Raw genomic sequence first — 19,926 nt, 5'->3', positions numbered from 1 at the left:
AGCCGAAGGTAGAAAACTGATTAAAACAAGCAAATGGGCAGAAAACCTGTCCGTAGAAAATGTTCTGCTGCTCCACCAATAAACTAACGATTACTATATCAGAATTAAATCCAAACGAGGAGAACAGAGTTGATGGTGAATGAGCGTTTCGGCTGCCTCCTCCAGACCTGTCAATCAAGTAACCACGCCCCCTGACATCTCAAAACTTTTCCTCTATCTAAAATTCAATATTGATTTATTTTAAGATCAGCCATGACCATAAAAACTCACGAAAAAAAGTCCTGAGCATTAGAAAAGCTGTCTATCAAGTTTTAGTCATGGAATGGGAGGAGTTTGAACCCAGAGTGAGATCACCAAGAGGAGTCGGCATGCAGATTAGATCAAACCGATTTTATTGTAACAAAAAGACAAACAATAGTCCAACTCAGGCCAGCATTCACAAACTGGGAAAAGCGGGGCGGGAGGGGGGCGCTGACGGCGCCCAGACAAGAACAGGACTCCAGTCCCTCGTCCTGGAGGCTGGGCCGACCGACTGGGTCAGTTCAGAGAAGGGGGAAGGAGATCCACGTCCTCGCTCAGGAGGGAGGCAAAGGTCCACTTCCTCACTCTGGAGGAAGGCAGGCAATCTATGTCCCCACTTCAGAGGACAGCTGTAGAGGAAGCAGGCTGCTCCGGCTGTCACAGGGTCTTGCAGAGTCTGGCACGTCCCACTATCTTCACAGTGACTGGAGAAGTACGAACCTACGCCTTCGTGCTGTGCCGCACTGCTATTTATTGGCGTCGAAATGATGAGCTGCAGGTGTGGATCTCTGTGGCTGTGAATCTCCACACGTGCTCAGCATCAGTGCTCATCATTGGCCGTGGCAGTTTTTCCCATGTACAATTATAGAGCCAGAGCTTCGAGGAGCCAGCCCCTGGTGGACGGCATGATATTGCAAGTTTGGCCTCATTTTTGGTGCAAGGCGCTACGTCCACCTTTATTATACAGCATATGCTCCTGAGTGTGGTAGGTGTCTGGTCGTGCAATGTTTTTATGCATGCTATTACCTGGCTAGTGCTCAAGCGGTCACACTTAAAGTGCTAAGATGCATGAACTCTCTTCCGCCCTCCTTTTGTGTGTGTGTGTCTCACTGTTGATAGGTATGTATGTTTATAAATGTAGCGACCGTATCGTCCTTTAGCAATTTAGCAGAGTAATGCTAATGTTACTTTTATCAGGTGAAATTGGCTCGGGTGGTTGTGTGTACTACTGCTGCTGACGTTGCTGTCAGCTGACTGGGACCGCTATTGTTTTGTCTCCGGCTGCTTTGTCTCTGTCTGCTTAGTCTCCTGCTGTTTGACTTTGCAGCGTTGTTTGTTTGATGGTAACTTGCATGGCGTAATGGCAGAATCCCATCCACCGCATGCACTGAAGGATTTATATTGTTTTAGTTTATATTAAATGTTTATTAATAGTTGGTAGTTGTTGTTCTTTTCTTTGTGTTTATATTGCATAGCATGGGCATTTATTATTTGGACCTGCAGGTGCACAGAGCTTGAGACTTTGCAGAACTCTGCGTGTGGTTTTGTGCATGAAAGAAGTGATACTACTGATACTGTCATCAGTGCAGTCTAAACTAAGTGTGTATAGGAAGTAAAATACTTTCTCTCAGAAGGCAAAACTTCAGACTAATACCTAAAGCTCAAGCTAACATGTCACTATGGCATTTTACAGATCTTAATGTTTTTATGCATCATTTTGATTCAGTCAGTAGATGAATTTTGGGCCCGTATGACTAAACACTGGCTTTGCGAGTCAAATGGGTTGTTTTTATATGATACAATGACTCTGCTCTTCAAACTTCTTGTAAAACAGTAATAAGTTTCCAAGAAAGACCAGCGTGACAATAGTTTTGTCACTTGAAGGGCTATGCGCTGTTGTATGAATATCTTAACTTTCACATATGTAGCAGACGCACGCACACGCACACGCACACGCACACACACACACACACACACACACACGACACACACGCACAAAAGAACAGTTAGAAATCAATCATCAATTAAAAGACGTTAGAAAGAGCTCGTGAGTTAATTTTTTTTATTTTGCTTGAACAAACAACATAGTTTTACATGTTATAGATATGATTACATGATCTGAATAAATGTTTTAGAAATTTTTTTTATTCGATGCACTCTCTAAATGAATCACTCCCTTATTACTGTGAATAGTCTACGCACAATTTTACAGCTCTCAGAAGCATGAATCAGAAGCAGCACACCGGACTTGCACACACAGAGAAGTACAATTTGTCTTCTATATAGTTTCTAAGCTTCATTAAAAATAAACAAAAACTGCGAAGATCTCTGTAGACACACACACACACACACACACATGCATTTTGTCCTCTTTGTAGTTAAAAAAACAACAACAAAAAACAGCACTGTGAGCACATGTTCACCCACCACGACCACCATCACCACAGATGACACTTTTCTAATAGTCTGATCTGACAGGTGTGTGGGAGGTCTCTTTCTCTGTCGTGTCAACTTGACTTAAAGAATTTCTTTTCAGGTAACTCAGGGACAAGTATTTAGACAGCACCCTGGCCAGTGACCTCCTGAACTTCTCACCGACAAATGCATAAACTACTGGATTTATACAGCAGTGAGACAGTGCAATGATCTCAGCGAAGCCCATGGCAGAGCCGATGGCTTTGAAAACATTACAGTTGTTCAGAACTCCAAGCTGCTCCAGCGTCTGAAGGAAAACCAGGACATTGTACGGAACCCAACACACCACAAACACACACACTATGGTGAAAATCAGCTTCACAGCTCTGTTCTTTTTGGAGTTCCTGCACTTTGAAAGCACAACAAGGATTTTCACATAGCAGAAAACTATGATGGGAAGGCACACAAAAAGGCCCACTGTGTTCTCACTGAAGTTTTGCCGCAGCTTCCAGAAGTACTGGCTGTCCTCTGGGTAGACTGGGTGGCAGTGGGAGTCATTTCCATCCATCTCCAAGGAGACAAATATCACCTGAGGGGTTGCCATGATGACAGAAATGACCCAGGTGATGACACTGGCTGTGATTCCATAACGAAGCGTCCGGGCTTGAACGGCCGCCACGGCATGGACGATGGCCAGGTAGCGGTCCACGCTCATTAGGGTTACAAACAAAGTCCCACTGTAGAAACCTAACTGTTCAGAGGAGCAGAGGAGGAAGGTGGGTAAGAACAGGATGTGACATGAGGTTACACTTCACCAGCCTCAGTGAAGTTCAGCGCTCAGCCGACATTACATGGCACCTGTTTCACACACGACATGAGGACGGTTGTTGTCACCACAGAAAACATCTGATATAATCTCTAGAATTCAACTTTGTTAATGACACGTGGTCTCTTCTAATATGTCTTATATGTCAGAATATGAGTAATTTGTTATATGCAAATTAAATAGTAAAAATAAGATTAATTTTAAGAATATGAAAGCCCACCTGATAGACTCCTGTGATCAGCTTGCATGATACAAGGTTCTGGGAACTGTAGGCCCAGAGTGGCAGAGACACAGTCAGTAAAAGGTCAGACAGAACCAGGTTCAGCAGACAGACATCTGTCATTGTTTTCACTTTTATGTGCCGCAGGAGAACCCAGAGAACTGTGCTGTTGCCTGTGAAATCAATTCAAAGCATTCATTCAGTTCAATCCAGTGATGGTGATATGGCACCAACTCACAGCATAATAATCATGTCAGGTTAAGACTGAATGATAATATATTAGATTTCAAAATCCTAAATTTTCCTTTGAGCAAAACTTGGACACAGTGGGAAGAGAAAAACTTGCTTTTTGAGCAGACACAAATGAAGTCAGTTATTCATTTTGCTGTTACTTCTGGTAGAAAACCTGTTGAATTTGTTGCATGTGTCAGCTGAGAGTGTAGGTTTGCATGTGAACTTTGTAATCTTTTTGCTGTTTGTTCCTGACTACTCATCTTTTCTTTCTTCGTCCTACTCTCACTTCAGCTGGAGTTTTTTTACTAATAAAAAGTGCTGCCGCCAAGGGAAGCATTGGGTTTCCCTGTATAATATTGGAAGGTCTTTACCTTTACACCTCTTGCCTTTAGATTCCATTGTACATGTTACTTCCTACTTACTAATCATGTAAATTTTCACTGTCAGTGAGTCTCAAATGTAAAGCAGAAATTAAAACATCCATTTGAAATCGTCTTGCAGTACTTCTGACTGAATGTGAATAAAAATGACATATCAGTACACCCCAGACTCTACACTGGGTATTTTTTTTCTCACTTTTAGAAGAACAAATCATTTCCTATGCTTTTCTTAGGTGGGCAAATGGGGGAAAATTCAGCCTTCTGTGAACATACCTAGTAGACCGAGACAAAACAGCACATAGTAAAGCACCAGCAAAACCATGTGTTTGTTGGAGCCATCTGTACTGGTGCCCTCATCACAGCTGAATACGATGTCATAGTCGCCCTGGTACATCCATGATTCGTTGTCTGACATGTTCATGCTGCTGTGTGAGACAAAACAGAACATTTAGTCAATAATTCACTGCAACAGTAGCACAAAATTACAACAAAAGAACAAAAATGACACAATGAAGTCCAAAATCTATTTCTCTCATAGTCCTTGATGTGACGATAGAAAATATGCAGAATCAGAGTGACAACATACTATTAAAAGACCAAATAACAACAGCTGTTAAACTTTAAACTGCACATTTAAAAATGATATTATACTGAAGTGCATTAAGGTCTGACACTGTCCCAGAAAGCAGGATATGGTTCTTCCAGCTGATTTAAATCCACAACCCTGAACAGAACCCGACCCGGACCAGGTTAGCTCTGCAGCATCAGTTACCATAGTGATCTAGCCGGTTAAAAGAGATCCCCCTTCGTGATATTGAAAACTCTGACTTAAAGCTCAACATATCTCGCTAACTCACTACTCTGGCTTTGTTGTACCGCCCTCTGGCCAACCAATTAACACTGAATTATGTATATGACAACCAAGAAATACCACTGATCTAACATTTTTTCCACATTTCCAAATCCTTGAATGTGACCGACTGTTTAAAACTGGAGACATTTTTTTTCAGCATGTAAAGTAACTTGTTCAGGTTCCACTCTTCACTTCTCTTGCCACCTAACAGATGCCACATAGACCTAAAAGAGGGTTCAGCAGAGTAACATGACCATCTACAACAATAGCACATTTTTAAATTAGGAAAATTAGCTTTTAACCATATGAAGCAGCAATGATTCAATTCCTCACATAAGATTAACTTAAATGCGTTCTCATTTAATGAATAAAGATATCAAAAGTTTTTCATATACTTACTTTACAGTGCGGTCTTTAGACTTCTGGTTAAAAAATGTATCATATAGAAAAAAATATTTTAAAAAAATCTTTTAAGTGTTTATGAAAAAATTGCCCCCATCCATAAATTTTTAAGATACAAAAAAAGATATTTCTCCTCTTTATTAGGCATAATCCTGCTCACCACTATGTTGACTGACTGCCGCATGTTCCACACTGAATACTTTTCAGAGAAAGAGAACATTTCAAAGAATACATCATTTGAAACTGTGATGAATGCAGGGATATTACTGGACTTTCCTGCCCTTTAAGTTGAACCTTTCAGAAACATTGAGTGAGTCACGTCCGAAAGGCCTGAATAACTAATCAGCTGAAGTTCAACTGCTGTTTTCTCAAACCTAAAATCCAAATGAACAAAACAAATACAGTACAATAACTGTAATATTGGTGGATCACTGGAAGTAACCGCTCATTGCTGACTTTCCGTGGTCTGAATGAACCGTAAGTTCAAAGACAGAGGCAATCTTTTCAACCATCTTCATTCTAGATGTAGATTAGTCGTATGTATGTCTACGAATATCACAAACTTCCTCCTATTCTGACCATAATCAAATTCATGTCATCTCTTAAACCACAACTCCATTTTTTCTTTCAGTATCAATGTGTAGAGAACCACCAGCTTTGACACCCATGCCGACCCTCGTTTCCTGTGGCTGACATCATTTAAGTACACACACACACACACACACACACAGACACACAAAACTCTCAACTACACACAGCGTTCGTAGGTGTAGGACTTAGCTAAATATTTAAAAGTTGAAATGCTGAAGTGCTTACCACATTCTCTGTCAAAATCACTGCTCCTAAACCTGTATGTTCTTGTGTTGCTCATCAAGCTTAGATGTCGTCGTGTCAACTTGCATTGCTCGCTTTTTGTGTCAAATCCTGCTGCGGAGCTCATTTCTGGTAAGGTGAGATCTGGGTTTTGTTGTTTCCTCCGCATTGCGTTAAACCTGCACAGAAGTGTCAATGCGGTTTTCTGAGAAATGTCCCTTCGTGCATCGACACAAGGCAAGAATAAAGGATGGGGAAAACGTATTCTAATGAGAAGCTTTTCTCTGTTTCTTAGTCTTTTTTCAGATTCACTTCCAGAGTCCCATTTGCTTAAAATGACTATGTACTTAAATGTGCTCATATTTAAAGAAATGTACTGTATGAGGTAGTTTAACTAATGACCAACCTGGATTTATGTGATAATACAACATTAATAAGTAACTGAGTACCTAATGATCTCTTTCTGTGAACCTTCTTAGCTAACTTAAACTGAAACTAAAGTGGGGTTTTTTGTTGCTATAAAGAAGCAACCTTTTCATTCGCAACTGTCATTTCAGTGACAAAAAAAGTGTCAACTGAAAACTGCTCTTCTCAGCACAAGCAATTTACTACAGCTACTCTCTCCAACATGGCAAAGTAGCTAAACAATCAACTATATGACAATAATTTGTAATAGGTGGAAGATTTATTTTAAGAAAAGTATCATACAAATTCATTTATAGGAGACGAGATGATAAAAGAATGTAAAACTTTAATAATTTCCGGTGGCAAAGTACAGATATAAACTTACATCATACAACAAATAAACCACAACAACAAAAAGGAGTATAACCAAGAATATCTGCAAATGCGTAATAGAGCATTAAGTAAAAATATGTGAATACATGTAAGGCATTGTACAGATGTTGTGCAAATCACATCTGAAAAATAGCAGTATCATTAACTGAGACAAAAATGTACAAGAATGCAAGCAGCTATAAATCACAATATTCACCTAAACACACACCGACTGTCTCTCTCTGTATATATACACACACACACAAAAGTGAGGCATTAAACAATTCTGGCAAATTTGCTTGCCATCAACAGATTATCAACGAATCATAGATGATGACATATCAATGTGCAAAATGTACCAGATGAAACTAGTTCCACTGTTGTCGCTTTGAGTTTGAGTTTTTGGTGAAGACTTTTTCCACATGAAAGTGAAGACTAATTCATTCCATGTTATGAAAGAGATTTCTTCTTTTAGCTTTTAGATATTTTATATTTTTCCACCAAGTTGCAGGCTAAACAATATGTGTGAAAAGAAACCTAGTAAAACAGGAAGGTTTTCAGATACATGCGCAGGCAAACAAACTTTGTGGTTACAGGTTTGAAACACTGTTTAGTTTCCTCTCAGCGTCAGCAGGGGAGGGAGGGGCATTTCATGGAGTTTAGAAAATGCGTATAAAAAGTAGAAAGGTTTACAAGAGACTCTGAAGTCTACTGAAGAAGATTCTTTGATCTGATGAGACCACAATTAAGGTTTTTGTTCAACAGACTAGACACCATGCTTGTAAGACACCAAACACTGCACATCATCACAAACTCACCACCCCCACTGTGAAGCATGGTGGTGGCAGCACCATGATGTGAGGAGCAGCAGGTCCTGGAAGGCTTGTAAAGGTAGAAGGTAAAATCAGTGGAGCAAAATATATGATGCAGTCTCCAACTGATGCACAACTTTGGAGATGATTTGTTTTCCAGCAAGGTAATGATTCTAAGCATACAGCGAAAGCTACACAGAGATGGTTTACAGGTGAATATTGTGGAGTGGTCAGAGCGCAGACCTCAATTCAACTGAGAATTCGTGGGTAGACTTGAAAAATTACAGTTCACTCACAATACGTACGTAATCTGACAGTTTTGCAGAATAATTAGGTAAAATGACAATGTCCAGATGTTCAGGCTGATTGAGATCCATCCACACAGGATTGATGCTGTAATTGCAGCCAAAGGTGTATCTACTAAACACTGACTTGAAGAGGGTGAATGCATATCCAGTCACTTGCATTTTCTATTTTTAATTAATTGACAAACCAAATATTATATTGATTATGTTTCAGTGTGGAATGGCAAGGAAACTTAAGAGGGGTAAATACTAGTCATGAACGCTGCACATGCTGGTGCTATTTGGTCACACTTTACTTATTTCAAAATAAATGGGCCTGTGCATGTGGGAGCTTATAGTCAAAACAAGATTCTCCACTGCAAACACAAAAGGGAAATGATGTCAAAGGTGTTTGAGGGTGCATATGAAGCTTCTAACAATAAAACACTGATCAATACAACTGTCATAGGTGGAAAGTGGAAAACAACCAAAGCAAAAATATTGTAAAGTGAAGAATGCATGATCTGCAGGAATAATGAGGCTACCTGGATGGAAGCTGTCAAACTCTGCTGATGATAAAACAGATTTCACTCATCAGTTCTTCCTACATTATAAAAGTGGAGGTGGCATCAGAGGACCTGGACACAACTGAGCTTTTCCTGAATGAGCTTTCTGGCAAATTTCTGCAGATTCCAGGTACCCAGTTTTTCAGCATCTGCAAGACTCGTTTCATGAACTTCTGCCCCACAAAGGCGTATATGACAGGGTTCAGGCAGCAGTGAGTGTAAGCAATGGCCTCAGTCACTGTTATTGCCAGTGTTATGTTTTGGTCCCAGGTGCAATCCAATGGTAGCATATTTTTAGACTGCAGAAACTTCAAAAAACGGGAGATGTTATATGGGGCCCAGAACAAGAAGAAGACCACCATGATAGCGATGATCAGCTTGACAGCGCGGTGCCTCTTTACAGTCCTCATGTTCACCAGCCTGGGGATGATCCTGGAGTAGCAAACTACCATCACCAGCAAGGGAATCACAAGACCCAGTACATTTGTTGTGAACAGGTCGTAATTTGTCCAGTACTCGTCTTGGGACGTGGAACATCCGTACCCATAAGATTCATTTGTCACCTTAGTGAAGATAAAGACAGGCAGAGAAACACACAAGCTCAGAATCCAAACAAACACAGTCAGAGTAAGGCCTGCCTTCATCGTGCGATATCCCACCGTCTTGTGAGCGTGCATGATGACCATGTAGCGGTCCAGCGTCATGACGACCATGAAGAAGATGCTGCTGAAGAAACCAGCGGTGTGGGAGCCAGAGGTGAAGCGGCACATAAAGTCTCCAAAGATCCACTGGCCGACCACAATATAGTGAGAGAAGAAAGGAAGCACGATGACGAAGAGGAGGTCAGAGAGAGCCAGGTTGAAGAGGCAGATGTCTGTCAAATTAGCCTGGTTGCGATGCTTCACCAGGACACACACCACGAGGCCATTACCTTAGGAGAGAGAAATAAAACATTAGTAGGTCTGTTTGTCAGACTGTAGCACTACATGGAAAGCAGAGGAAGGACTGAAGGTGTTTCTCACTTTCTGTAGCTCATGTCCACACACACACACACACCTACACACACACACACACACACACACACACACACACACACACACACACACACACGTCTTCATCCTAAATTTCTATCATGATCAAGGCTGTGACTTTCTTTCTCTCCCAGTCCCTGCAATGAATGTAATAAATCTGTGTTGACAGTTGTACCTACCAATGAAGCCCAGGATGAAAACCAGACTGTAGAGAATGGCCACAAACACCTTGCTGAAGTATTTCATACTGACAGAGCTGCAGGGAGCGATGTCGTCCGGGTAGTCATAGTAAGATGAATAGTCATACTGTGGGATGGTGAAGGTGATGTTCACTCCAGCATCTGCAGAAAGAGAATTTTCTTTTAAAATCAACATGTACATCATCAAACCTTCAGATGATCTACAACTCCTTTACATCAAGATACAGTTTAGCTAACAGGTTAAAAGAAAATGCTCAGATTGAACATAAACAAGTTTCTTTGTATCATGGAAGTGATTTGAATTTTGTTTTATGGGCTCACAGCATTAAAAGTTTAGGTTACATCTAAAAATACACCATATCATACTTTTTTTTTAAAGTTTCCATGCAGACAAAGCTGTTCATGGAAAGACGTGTTGCTGCTTTTCAAAGTCATCTTTCTGTGGTGTAAGCACCATGGAGGTTATTTCTTTCAGCTTCACTATTCAAGTGTAAATGCAGAAACATCAAAAGATTGAGGTTAAATTGAATAAAATTAACTAAATCTCTGTGCAAATTGGAGCAAAACTCTCCGTATGTCCCACTGTGAATGGAAAAAGTACAACAGTTTGCATATCTGGGTAAAGATGGTTGATCGTGATGGTTATTGTGCCACCTGCTGGTTGTGAGATCTGTTTGCATCAGAGGACTATTTACTCTTCACATTTAAAGATGGAGTCTGGGATTCTGGAGTAACACTGTTGACACTTATGTTTATATTCAGATAGTTATAGTTATGTTAGTTATATAGTGCTGTGCAGGTTGGTGCAGTGACCTTGGTTGCTTCCTATTTCAAGAACCAGGACCAAGCAGTTAGTGGACTGTATGGAGGTATTCACCAAATTAGACTGTGCTGGATGAAAATCATTAATTTGACCTTTATTTTATAAGAAAGTCAGTGCTTTATGGTAAAGTTTAAAGTTATATCATCACCATTTTAAACATTGGTTTGAAAATGGGTTATATGAGGCTGCGAGCCCAGTCTCTTCATTTGCTCAATAGATAGATAGATAGATAGATAGATAGATAGATAGATCTGGTAACTCTTTGATGCACAGTGTGGGTCAGGAGATATCCATTTTCCATTGGATTTGGGTCATTCTGAACCCATATTGCTCATCAAAGGGCTAAGTTAGACAGTACATGTAGAATCTAACCTAACAGATACACAATGATTGTCGATTGTGTGTTTAATGGCAAAAAGACGGTTTTCAAGACATGGTAATAAAAGTATTTTAGTCTAACCAATGCTTAAATACAGTGAGCTCAAAAACAGGAACAAATGAACAAACAGACAACAGTACTGAATAAGTATTCCAGATTACAGCATTTGAATTTCAATAGTGACTATTTGTTAAACCTGAAATATTACATATTAAAACATAAATATCATAAACAGGCATCAAATATGTATTCAGAATTGGTATAAGTATTAAATGCACTGACCTGACATGGTGATATCTCAGTGATGCCTTCTCCAATCAAGTAAAGTCACAAAATCCACTTCTGTTTTATTCTGTTTCTCTTCTCTGTGTGGATCTTTTTAGATGTGATGTCCTGAGACGAACTAACTCCTAAAGTCAGCAGTCCCCCAGTAATAAGAAGCACAGAAACAGAAGTGCAGATGTCGTTTCCTGTACGTCCCTAAGTGAGATCGTTATCAGGGCAAGTTCACACTACAAAAAGTCAAAATAACATGATGTTCACAATTACAAGAGTCAATGCCTAGTTAATTTAAATGTCAAACACATTTTTAAAGCAGATTTCCCCAGACTACATCTGGCTATAGTTGTAAATATACATAAATTGTGTTATTTTATTATAAATAAGAAAAAAATACACAAATTAAAGCAAATAGATTCCAGCAAATGAATTATAAGTTAGATTAATCCAGTTTATAATTCCTACAATAACTGAGCGATGGCATATTTTATTTAACTGTGGTTTAATAGTATTTGTTCTAATTATAACACTCATCGCTGGTAGTACCTTTAAGTAAACAGTATGTAATAATAGTTCAGTGAACATTTCTTGTGTTAGATGTGTTACAGCAAAGAACCGATTGTTGCTATTATTATTATTATTATTATTATTATTGTTATTATTATTATTGTTATTATTATATCCAGAAGTTGTCATTTTAAAATGAATTTTGACATTGTTGTTACACTTTGTCTTATCTCTGTCTCCAAGTCTTATTATGTTTCCTGTTGTTATAAAGACTCCTGTTTCGTGTTTATCGTCTCCATCTACTTCTTGGTTTAATTTCTGTGCAGATTATCTCTGCTGACTATCAAATATCTAACCATAAACTGTCCAGATTATTAAATCTTGTCCTGTGGTCTATGCTGACCTCTTGTGGTGAAAGTTCACATCTTATCTGTGCACGGAGGAGAAGGCAGCACAAAGCATGCCGGGAGAAAAGTTTTGAATTCTCCTCATAGAATAATAATGAGGTATTATGCACAATGCTTTGTTCAGATTGTTGACTGTGTACATGCAACAACAATAACAATAAAGAAACAACAACGGCAGCAATAATATAGACTAATAATAATATTCATGTAATAATAATACAATGCATTTGTGTTCTGCTTCTTTCGTGAGTATCTTTCTCTGTGTTTTCGTGTCGTCGCTCTCCAGCTGGCGCTCATGAACTCAGCCAGGGGCGATTCTAGGATCAGAGGTTTAGGGGTGCTGAGCACCCAGAGGTGCCAGGCAAGATAAATTTCACTGTTTTGTACATTTTAATGCAATTTCATTCCCACATTTGAGAAAGAAAACCATAACACTTTTTGAAAAAGTCTGTGACTAAACCATCCAATCTGATAAAAGTTATTTAAATGCTGAGTCAGAGCAAAGGAGGAATGCACTGGAATCTTAAAGAAACATATCATAAACCTAATTTCTGGGAAAAGACGACTCATTTAGATACAGCAGCTCCTCAACATACACATAAACAGCATGTATGTTTCTGGAGTAAACCAGCCCCCTATACTAAGAACCAAAAACACCTAAAATTGACCTTGGACTTATTTTTTGACTTTTATTTGAAATGCAATACACAGCATCTCTTTCCCTGATCTGCTCTCTCTCAACTCCCAGAGTCTCTTCCTGTTCTTCTCCTCCTTGTATAGTTTTGAAATTAAGCAAATAGTAAAGCATATAGATAATGAGTAAAATGTAATGATGTCCTGTTTAGAATGAAGTCCACTGATATCTGTTAAGTGTGCTTCTGGAAAGCATTTAATGTGGGGAGAACACATAACTTCTACGACATATATGTAAAATTATATTGTGAATGGATGTTTTTCTTTGTCAGCTTAACAGTTGCTGTTTTGCGTGCCACTATTCTCTGTTTGTTTTCTTACCTGGTTCTTCCTGACCTTGCACTCTCTCCTCTCATTCCCCTTTTTCGTCTCTCCCTCTTTGGACTAACAATCATACACAAATAGATTGTATTCAACTCGATGAAAAATTACATAAATATGAAAAAATACCAATAAGATTATGAATAAATAGTGTCCTCTCTCTCTCTTTGTACTGTCAACCTAAAGGCAAATAACCAAACAATGTGTTTCATATCTAATAAGAGATATAAACATTGATCCAACTTACAACATTACTCTTGATAGATAAACCATTTGATCTTACACTCTTACCTGATCCTGGCTCTTTTTTTTTTTTAGAAAAAAACAATCATGTCCATGATGAGGCTGTCTGTCTGTCTGTCTGTCTATACACACACACACACACACACACACACACACACACACACACACACACACACACACACACACACACACACACAATAGGACACACACACACACACACACACACACACAATAGGAGTTATAATGTTAATGTGCATCCAGTCAGTTAGCTTGTCAGTAGCACCTTGGCTTTAATATTTACACATGCACTGACACAACAGCTAGCTTGTCTCAGTCCAGTTCAAACAGACACTGACCACCTGTAACGTTTGATAGCTAGAAAAAACGTCAGCTAACTCCTACCTAACAACATAAACACTGACCTATGATTAAATGCAGCAAAAATGAGGACTTGTATAGATAATAATTTGCTGGTAATGAGTGCTAAAAGTAAAGACCTGTGTCACATATCCTGGTTTAAACCAGGTACTTACACCACTTACAGCACATATGCTTCTGTGGGACGCAGCGCTTACCTCTGTGCAGATAGAGGCTCAGAGCCCGAGTTGGAAAAGTTATGCTGGATCAAACCATTTTTGAAGCAAGATAGGGGGATGCTGTATTTTTGTCGTTAACACATTACGTATCAACCAAGTACTGTATGGTTTTTACAGTTTTCTGGTTTGTTTTTATTTTTTAAAAGAACATGCAATACAAAAAAATCTCTCAAATTTTAGGGGTGCTGGGATTCAATTTAGGGGTGCTTGAGGACCCCCAAAAATGGGCTAGAAACGCCTATGAACTCAGCAGATCTCATTGACGTGAGATCTGCTGAAGAAGGCGGGCTTTGGAGAGCGACGTCAAGTTGGAAACACGCAGACACAAAATACACGATGACCTGCAGGATTCCCTTCTAAATAAAACCACTGAAATTATTCAAGTGTAATCCAGTAAAGGCAGTGATGGCAGCCACATGCAAAACATATGAAATTATGGAAATGGTCTTTATATCCCACTTCAGCAGTGCACGGATGTTGGCTTCTCAACGATGTAAAAACAAATAAATGGGAACAAAACACAGACAGTTTATAACCATGAAAACAAAATTTGTCATTGAAGAAGAAAAAGAAGAAATATTTGTAAACAGATAATTTTCATTGAGATTAAAAAAAATGTTGAAAAAAATTCCAATTGAAAAGTAAAACACAGATACTCAAAATGATTAGTTCTTGTTTTTACACACACACACACACACACACACACACACACACACACACACACACACACACACACACACACACACACACACACACACACAGGCACGCATGCACGCACGCACACACACAAAGATAAGGTGGAAATCAATCATCAATTAAAAGAAGTAAGAAAGAGCACATAAGTTTAACTATTTTATTTAGCTTGAACAAACAACATAGTTTTACATGTCATATACATGATAACATGATTTGAAAAAATGCTTTATAAATTTATATTATTCTCTGCACTCTCTAAATCAGTCACTCCTTTGTTACTGTGAATAGTCTACACACAATTTTACTAAGCTTCATTTAAAATTAACAAAAAACACCGTATGCACACATGCAACCACCACCATGATGCAGATGACACCTGTCCAATAATCAGATTTGACAGGTGTTTTGTTATTTACATGTCTATAGACACACACACACACAAACATACAAGGAAACCTAATAGGGGTAAGTACTAGTCATGAATACTGCACATGCTGGTGCTATTTGGTCACTCTTAATTATTTGTCAACCAAAGCAAAACGTAAAGTGAAGAATGCATGATCTGCAGGAATAATGAGGCTACCTGGATGGAAGCTGTCAAACTCTGCTGATGATAAAACAGATTTCACTCATCAGTTCTTCCTACATTATAAAAGTGGAGGTGGCATCAGAGGACCTGGACACAACTGAGCTTTTCCTGAATGAGCTTTCTGGCAAATTTCTGCAGATTCCAGGTACCCAGTTTTTCAGCATCTGCAAGACTCGTTTCATGAACTTCTGCCCCACAAAGGCGTATATGACAGGGTTCAGGCAGCAGTGAGTGTAAGCAATGGCCTCAGTCACTGTTATTGCCAGTGTTATGTTTTGGTACCAGGTGCAATCCAATGGTAGCATATTTTTAGACTGCAGAAACTTCAAAAAACGGGAGATGTTATATGGGGCCCAGAACAAGAAGAAGACCACCATGATAGCGATGATCAGCTTGACAGCGCGGTACCTCTTTACAGTCCTCATGTTCACCAGCCTGGGGATGATCCTGGAGTAGCAAACTACCATCACCAGCAAAGGAATCACAAGACCCAGTACATTTGTTGTGAACAGGTCGTAATTTGTCCAGTACTCGTTATCTAAGGAGTCGGTACATCCGTACCCATAAGACTCATTTGTCACCTTAGTGAAGATAAAGACAGGCAGAGAGACACACAAGCTCAGAATCCAAACCAACACAGTCAGAGTAAGGCCTGCCTTCATCGTGCGATATCCCACCGTCTTGTGAGCGTGCATGATGACCATGTAGCGGTCCAGCGTCATGACGACAATGAAGAAGATGCTGCTGAAGAAACCAGCGGTGTGGGAGCCAGAGGTGAAGCGGCACATAAAGTCTCCAAAGATCCACTGGCCGACCACAATATAGTGAGAGAAGAAAGGAAGCACGATGACGAAGAGGAGGTCAGAGAGAGCCAGGTTGAAGAGGCAGATGTCTGTCAAATTAGCCTGGTTGCGATGCTTCACCAGGACACACACCACGAGGCCATTACCTTAGGAGAGAGAAATAAAACATTAGTAGGTCTGTTTGTCAGACTGTAGCACTACATGGAAAGCAGAGGAAGGACTGAAGGTGTTTCTCACTTTCTGTAGCTCATGTCCACACACACACACACACCTACACACACACACACACACACACACACACACACACACACACACACACACACACACACACACACACACACACACACGTCTTCATCCTAAATTTCTATCATGATCAAGGCTGTGACTTTCTTTCTCTCCCAGTCCCTGCAATGAATGTAATAAATCTGTGTTGACAGTTGTACCTACCAATGAAGCCCAGGATGAAAACCAGACTGTAGAGAATGGCCACAAACACCTTGCTGAAGTATTTCATACTGACAGAGCTGCAGGGAGCGATGTCGTCCGGGTAGTCAGATGAATAGTCATACTGTGGGATGGTGAAGGTGATGTTCACTCCAGCATCTGCAGAAAGAGAATTTTCTTTTAAAATCAACATGTACATCATCAAACCTTCAGATGATCTACAACTCCTTTACATCAAGATACAGTTTAGCTAACAGGTTAAAAGAAAATGCTCAGATTGAACATAAACAAGTTTCTTTGTGTCGTGGAAGTGATTTGAATTTTGTTTTATGGGCTCACAGCATTAAAAGTTTAGGTTACATTTGAAAATACACCATATCAAACTTTTTTTTAAAAAAGTTTCAATTCGTACAAAGCTGTTCATGGAAAGACGTGTTGCTGCTTTTCAAAGTCATCTTTCTGTGGTGTAAGCACCATGGAGGTTATTTCTTTCAACTTCACTATTCAAGTGTAAATGCAGAAACATCAGGAGATTGAGGTTAAATTGAATAAAATTAACCAAATCTATGTGCAAATTAGAGCAAAACTCTCCACATATACCACCGTGAGTGGAAAAAGTACAACAATTTGCATATCTGGGTGAAGATAGTTGATCATGGTGGTTATTGTGCCACCTGCTGTTTGTGAGATCTGTTTGCTTCAGAGGACTATTTACTCTTCACATTTAGTCTAGGATTCTGGAGTAACACTGTTGACACTTATATTTCACTCATTCTTGAGAGTTGCAACAAAACAGGTGTGAAAATTCATTTTTTAAAAAGTCCACACTATATTATTTAAAGTTATATATTTCAGTAAAGAAAAGTCTCAGCTATTAAACCTTGTAAAGGAAAAGGTTCTAAATAAAAACAATTTTTTGAAAAATAAGCATGTTTCCCTTTTGAACTTGATTTGTGTCAACTCCGTCAGACACATTAGGAAGTACACTATTTTAATTCTTCCAGTCCAATAAGAATCTAAAGCTCTGAATTATGTTGTAATAGGGTTTAGTTACTGTGATATGTACGGAAAAACATCATGTAAAGTTAAGTTGTGATTTCACACTATTCTGAAAAGTCAGATTTCTAAATATCTTTATTTTCAAACTCAATTTTTAAAATTAATACTATAAACAACAAATTCGCTTGGTATAACAGGTGAGTAGGGGGTGGGGAGGTGGGAGTGAAATAGAAGCATGCACATACAGTCTATGAGCATTCAGTATATCGTGTCACTGGAAGTAGTTTTCACTGTTCAAACATAAAAACGTTACCTTACTACAGGTATTTGTTTCAAAGCTTCATGGTGTGAAAAACTGAGATTTGGAAATTTGTGTTTCTTGTGCCTTAACTTGTCATTTTGTTATTTACTTTTGCTGTTTTTTTATTTTATTATTTGGAAATACCAGAATTGCAAATTATTTTATATTTACCTCCGCCAGGAGGTTATGTAATCACCGGAGTTTGTTTGTCTGTCTGTCCGTCTGTGTGTGTGTGTGTGTGTGTGTGTGTGTGTGTGTCTGTTTGTCTGTTAACAGCATAACTCAAAAAGTCATGGACGGATTTTCACCAAATTTTTACAGGATGTCCGGAAGAGCAAGAGTAAGAATCGATTAGATTTTGGAGGTGATCCGAATCACCGTCTGGATCCAGGAATTTTTTGAAGGTCGAAGGACAATTGAGAGATGGCCGCCAGGCCATCTCTCAATTGGACAGAGAGCTCTCTTCCGGACATCCTGTAAAAATTTGGTGAAAATCCGTCCATGACTTTTTGAGTTATGCTGTTAACAGACAAACAGACAAACAGACACACAGACACACAGACACAGACACACACAGACACACACAGACACACACACACACACACACACACACACACACACACACACACACACACACACACACACACACACACACACACACACACACACACAGACGGACACACAGACGGACAGACAGACAAACGGCATGGCGGAGGTATGCGCTCTCCGAGTGCTTTTCTAGTTTTGTCCATTTGATCACGTCATTTTTAAATAAATAAATAAATATATCAGTCATTACCATCAAGCAGCTACTAGGTACTTTTCACAAAATACCTTTTTACTCTTACTTGAGTAAATTTTTGGATGACTACTTTTTACTTCTATTTGAGTGATATTATTTTGAAGTAACATTATTCTTACTTGAGTACAGTTTTTGGCTACTCTACCCACCGCTTTACGGCAAAGTTTTTAAGTTATATCATCACCATTTTAAATATTGGTTTCAAAATAGATCATATGAGGCTGCAAGCCCATTCTCTTCATTTGCTCAACAGACAGACAGACAGACAGACAGACAGATAGACAGATAGATAGACAGATAGATAGATAGATAGATAGATAGATAGATAGATAGATAGATAGATAGATAGATAGACAGATAGATAGATAGATAGATAGATAGATAGATAGATAGATCTGGTAACTCTTTGATGCACAGTGTGGGTCAGGAGATATCCATTTTCCATTGGATTTGGGTCATTCTGAACCCATATTGCTCATCAAAGGGCTAAGTTAGACAGTACATGTAGAATCTAACCTAACAGATACACAATGATTGTAGATTGTGTGTTTGATGGCAAAAAATCTAATAAAGGACAGTTTTCAAGACATGGTAATAAAAGTATTTTAGTCTAACCAATGCTTAAATACAATGAGCTCAAGAACAGGAACAAACGAACAAACAGACGACAGTATTGAATAAGTATTCCAGATTACAGCATTTGAATTTCAATAGTGACTATTTGTTAAACCTTAAATATTACATATTACAACACAAATATAATAAACATGCATCAAATATGTATTCAGAATTGGTATAAGTATTAAATGCACTGACCTGACATGGTGATATCTCAGTGATGCCTTCTCCAATCAAGTGAAGTCTCAAATGCACTTCTGTTTTATTCTGTTTCTCTTCTCTGTGTGGATCTTTATAGATGTGATGTCCTGAGACAAACTAACTCCTAAAGTCAGCAGTCCCCCAGTAATAAGAAGCACAGAAACAGAAGTGCAGATGTCGTTTCCTGTACGTCCCTAAGTGAGATCGTTATCAGGGCAAGTTCACACTACAAAAAGTCAAAATAGCATGATGTTCACGCCTACAAAAGAGTCACTGCCTAACTAATTTAAATGTCAAACACATTTTTAAAGCAGATTTCCCCAGACTACATCTGGCTATAGTTGTAAATATAGATCAATTGTGTTATTTTATTATAAAAAGCAAAAAATAC

General features: G+C 38.9%; 2 protein-coding genes and 1 long non-coding RNA gene across 15 annotated transcripts in view; 1 reads left to right on the top strand and 2 right to left on the bottom strand.

The window, feature by feature from the left end:
* Positions 1-424: 424 nt before the first annotated feature.
* Positions 425-4,263, top strand: LOC127536486 (uncharacterized). The gene is made up of 2 exons (XR_007945476.1): positions 425-1,006; positions 2,558-4,263. It is a non-coding gene; the product is annotated as an uncharacterized LOC127536486 (long non-coding RNA).
* si:cabz01093077.1 (C-C chemokine receptor type 5) lies at positions 1,019-6,345 on the bottom strand. Its single transcript, XM_051957020.1, has 4 exons — positions 6,168-6,345; positions 4,370-4,521; positions 3,483-3,655; positions 1,019-3,187 (listed from the first exon to the last, which is right to left on the bottom strand). The coding sequence occupies exons 1-4, from the start codon at positions 6,170-6,172 to the stop codon at positions 2,480-2,482; spliced, it is 1,038 nt and encodes a 345-aa protein (XP_051812980.1). The 5' UTR covers positions 6,173-6,345; the 3' UTR covers positions 1,019-2,479.
* A 550-nt stretch (positions 6,346-6,895) lies between these two features.
* Positions 6,896-19,926, bottom strand: part of LOC127536485 (C-C chemokine receptor type 2-like) — a 36,534-nt gene continuing 23,503 nt past the window's right edge. Inside the window, exons 1-5 of one of the 13 annotated variants that reach the window (XM_051957012.1) lie at positions 14,062-14,279; positions 13,244-13,306; positions 11,319-11,516; positions 9,814-9,975; positions 6,896-9,534 (exon numbers count right to left, since the gene is read on the bottom strand). In XM_051957012.1, coding sequence (XP_051812972.1) covers positions 8,642-9,534; positions 9,814-9,975; positions 11,319-11,325 — 1,062 coding nt within the window. In that variant the 5' untranslated portion in view covers positions 11,326-11,516; positions 13,244-13,306; positions 14,062-14,279 and the 3' untranslated portion in view covers positions 6,896-8,641. The other 12 variants (XM_051957015.1, XM_051957011.1, XM_051957014.1 and 9 more) reach the window with 12 other exon arrangements.

Source organism: Acanthochromis polyacanthus, chromosome 12, assembly GCF_021347895.1.
Source record: "Acanthochromis polyacanthus isolate Apoly-LR-REF ecotype Palm Island chromosome 12, KAUST_Apoly_ChrSc, whole genome shotgun sequence".
NCBI lineage: Eukaryota > Metazoa > Chordata > Actinopteri > Pomacentridae > Acanthochromis > Acanthochromis polyacanthus.
The sequence above is the reverse complement of the archived record's forward strand: the minus strand, read 5'-3'. Positions and strand labels throughout refer to the sequence as shown.